Source organism: Nematolebias whitei, unplaced genomic scaffold (genome assembly GCF_014905685.2).
Source record: "Nematolebias whitei isolate Nwh7 unplaced genomic scaffold, NemWhi1 Nwh_scaf_6847, whole genome shotgun sequence".
In the NCBI taxonomy this organism is placed as follows: domain Eukaryota; kingdom Metazoa; phylum Chordata; class Actinopteri; order Cyprinodontiformes; family Rivulidae; genus Nematolebias; species Nematolebias whitei.
This window is the reverse complement of record NW_023625392.1, coordinates 1-3,340: the sequence shown is the minus strand read 5'-3', so window position 1 is coordinate 3,340 and position 3,340 is coordinate 1. Positions and strand designations below refer to the sequence as shown.

At 43.8% G+C, this 3,340-nt stretch overlaps 1 protein-coding gene across 1 annotated transcript; it reads left to right on the top strand.

Moving 5' to 3' along the window:
- Positions 1 to 1,424: 1,424 nt before the first annotated feature.
- On the top strand, positions 1,425 to 3,086 carry LOC119429755 (E3 SUMO-protein ligase ZBED1-like; the record flags this gene model as incomplete). Its single annotated transcript, XM_037697320.1, has 3 exons — positions 1,425 to 2,235; positions 2,402 to 2,519; positions 2,811 to 3,086. Coding segments are annotated over exons 1-3 (1,090 nt in total), but the record flags the coding sequence as incomplete, so codon positions are not given.
- Positions 3,087 to 3,340: the final 254 nt, after the last annotated feature.

Here is a 3,340-nt window from a genome sequence, read left to right as displayed (position 1 = left end):
CGTTGTCTGAACCTGAGCGCCGTCTCAGAAAGCTGCTCCGATGCTGAATTTGTTACGTTTCACAGTAAAATTGTGCAATTTTTGAAGCTTTAATGGGCGATAATTTGACTGGACTGTTGATGCTAACTGCTAGCTTTAGGCAAGTTCACACGAGCTGTGATTGGTTGAGAACCGCTGTTTGGGTCGTTCTGATTTGCTGAGAAGCTGGTGATGTAACGCCGTGTATGCCCCCTCACTCTGGCGTCAGTGCATAAAAGCCCACCCCGATGTTCACGTGTCTGTAAAGTCACGTGACCCCGGAAATTAAGCTAGTTTTAACAGAGTCTTCCTTTGTGTTTAAAAATGCTGAATGAAGCCCTGACTTTTGTTCCTAAACTCATGAGTACATGCAGAAAGGGCGTGCTTGTAAAACGATGCAACGTTGACGCTTTAAATGTGTCCATAAATGCTGATTTGAACCATGTTTGACCGTTTGCTACATGTAGCTAACGGCTAACAACCGGATGTCAACTAGGGTTGTTATAGATAAACCGATACGACCGGATATCCGGTTTGACAAGCTAGCGATATGGTTGTGTCGGTAGCAGCCGTATAAATCGACAGCAACCAGCCACAAATGCTGAGATGAACCGGTTGAAGAGACATGAACCGGGTATCACGAGACTAGCTCGGTTGACAGTGCGTTTATAAAACAACGCGAGAGTCGGAAATGCCCGCGAAGCTATTCTCACGCATGCTCCGTAGCTCACCAAGACAACGAGAATGGATGTAAATAGTAGCAGCGTTAGCGGGTCACCGAGAAAGATTTTCAATACAGCAGCCAGACAAAAGTCTAAAGTGTGGAACGTTTTCGGGTTTTACAAGAAGGACGGAAAACTCGACAAAAACCACGCTATTTGTAAGCTATGCATAGCACCTCTGAAGTACACTGGTAGCACAACAAACCTTGATCAACATGCAACGAGAAAACACAGAGAGGAGTATGGCGAACTTCTCAAGCCCCATAACAACGAGCAGGAGCAGGCAGCTGCCACACAGAGAGCGACGGGTAACGTTATCACTAAATTTTACGGGCAACTCGGCGACAGTTCATCACGAGCTAAGGATATAACGGCATCAATAACCCGTTTCATAGCTAAGGGCTTATGGCCGTACAATATAGTGGAGGGGGAAGGATTTCAGGATTTGATTCATACGTTAGAGCCCAGATATAAGATTCCGTCCCGGCAGCATATCACAAACACATGCATGCCAGCGTTGTATGCCCAAGTGAAGAGCCAAGTTGAAAAAGAATTGGCACATGCAGAGCGAGTTGCTATTACAACCGATGCCTGGACGTCATGCTCCACTGAGTCTTATGTGACCATCACTGTCCACTACATCTCTCCAGACTGGAAGCTAAATGTGCATGTGTTGCAAACCAGGGCATTCAAAGGATCCCACACTGGGAAAAACATTGGTGCTCTGCTAAAACAGGCATGTGTTGACTGGAACCTTCTTGATAAAGATCCAGCCCTGGTGACAGACAATGCCACAAACATGGTATTAGCTGGAGTGGAAGCAGAGATGACCCCTCACCTCATGTGCTTTGCACACACTATTAATCTCGCCACACAGAAAGCCTTTAAAGTTGACACAGTAGCAAGGTTGCTGGGGAGAGTGAGGAAAGCCGTTGCCTTTTTTCATCGTAGTGTGAGGGCAGCAGAAATCCTTCAAGAGAAACAGAAACAACTAGCCTTGCCTTCCCACAAACTCATCCAAGATGTATCCACGCGGTGGAATAGCTCCCATGACATGCTTGAACGCTTTTTTGAGCAACATCCTGCGATTTCTGCAGCACTCATGTCCAGGGACCTCAGAAAAGGAGAAGAGGTGAATACTCTCAAGGACAAAGACTTCTGCGACATTGAAGACATTGTCAAACTGATGGCGCCGGTCAAACTTGTGACTACCAGCATGTCTGAAGACAAGCGACCCACACTCTCAATGATTCTTCCTGTAAAAGCAAAGCTTAAAAAGAACTTTGAACCATCAGATGAAGACTCAGTGTTAATCAGAGAGATGAAGCAGGCGTTCAAGAATGACTTGGAGAAACGCTACACAGGCCTTGAACATCTCTTCCACACTGCAGCAGCTCTGGACCCCCGTTTTAAGTCCCTGCCCTTCCTCAGTAACCATGATGCAGAGAGGACATTCACAAGCATATCAGCAGAAGCAGCATCCCTGCATCACAAGGTAAATCCCCCAACACACTGACAAAATACATATTACAGTACATTCAGTTACAGTCTGGTGTGTTTTGTTGCTGTCATTAGATATATTCTGACTACTGTTTATTTGATTCTTTACACTGCATTTAACCATACTGTACACTAAATGTTATTTCATGTTTTATTTCTAGGTAACGGGGGGTTCAGTTCAGAGAGGTCCAGTGCAGACTGATCCATGTCAGAGTGAACCTGCAAATGGAGATCCGGACGTCTGCATTGATGTACCCCAGACCCAAGATGAGCATAAAGGTTTGTGTGTTTTATAACTTGTGATCAAGAACGAGAAGACTTTGTCTTAAACTTGTGCTGCAGTCATAGTATCAGTATAAAACACATTCACTATAATAAGAGGATCTGCATGCAAAGAAAGAGTTAAATAATAATGATGATGATAATGATACATATTTTACATATGTACACGAGTCCTTACATAAATAAATTCTGAACATCAAATGAAGATTTATACATAAAATGGTAGTCAATTAAAAAACTTCATGGCAAACATAGCCAGTAATATATGGTACTTGTTTTCTATTTCAGATGATAAACCTCCTTGTAAAAAGAAGAGAATGTCAGCCCTGGACCAGCTGTTGGGAGAAGACTTTCAAGTAAGGACGGCATCTAGATCTGTGAGGGACCAGGCCAATGAAGAAGTCAAGAGGTACAGAGAGCGTGATCCTTTGCCCCTGAAAAAAAACCCACTACAGTGGTGGAAAGAGCAACAGGACTTGCCACTGCTGTCATCTATGGCTAAAATGTATCTGTGCATACCGGCCACCAGTGTGGCATCTGAGAGAGTTTTCAGCACTGCAGGAGGTACTGTTTCCACAAAACGCAGTCTACTCAAACATGAGCATGTGGATCAGCTGATTTTCCTTAAGAAAAATCTGCCGCAAAAAAAAGATGAGGACAGTGATTATGACGAATAAAAATATAGGTAAACATACAAACATAAGGAAGTGAACTACTTCACTGTGTTTGAGTTCAGATTGAACCTGACGTGAATGTAGAAATGCAGGACATTACTTTTGTTTAGACTACCTCACCAGGTCAGAAAGCTGCAGTTTGAT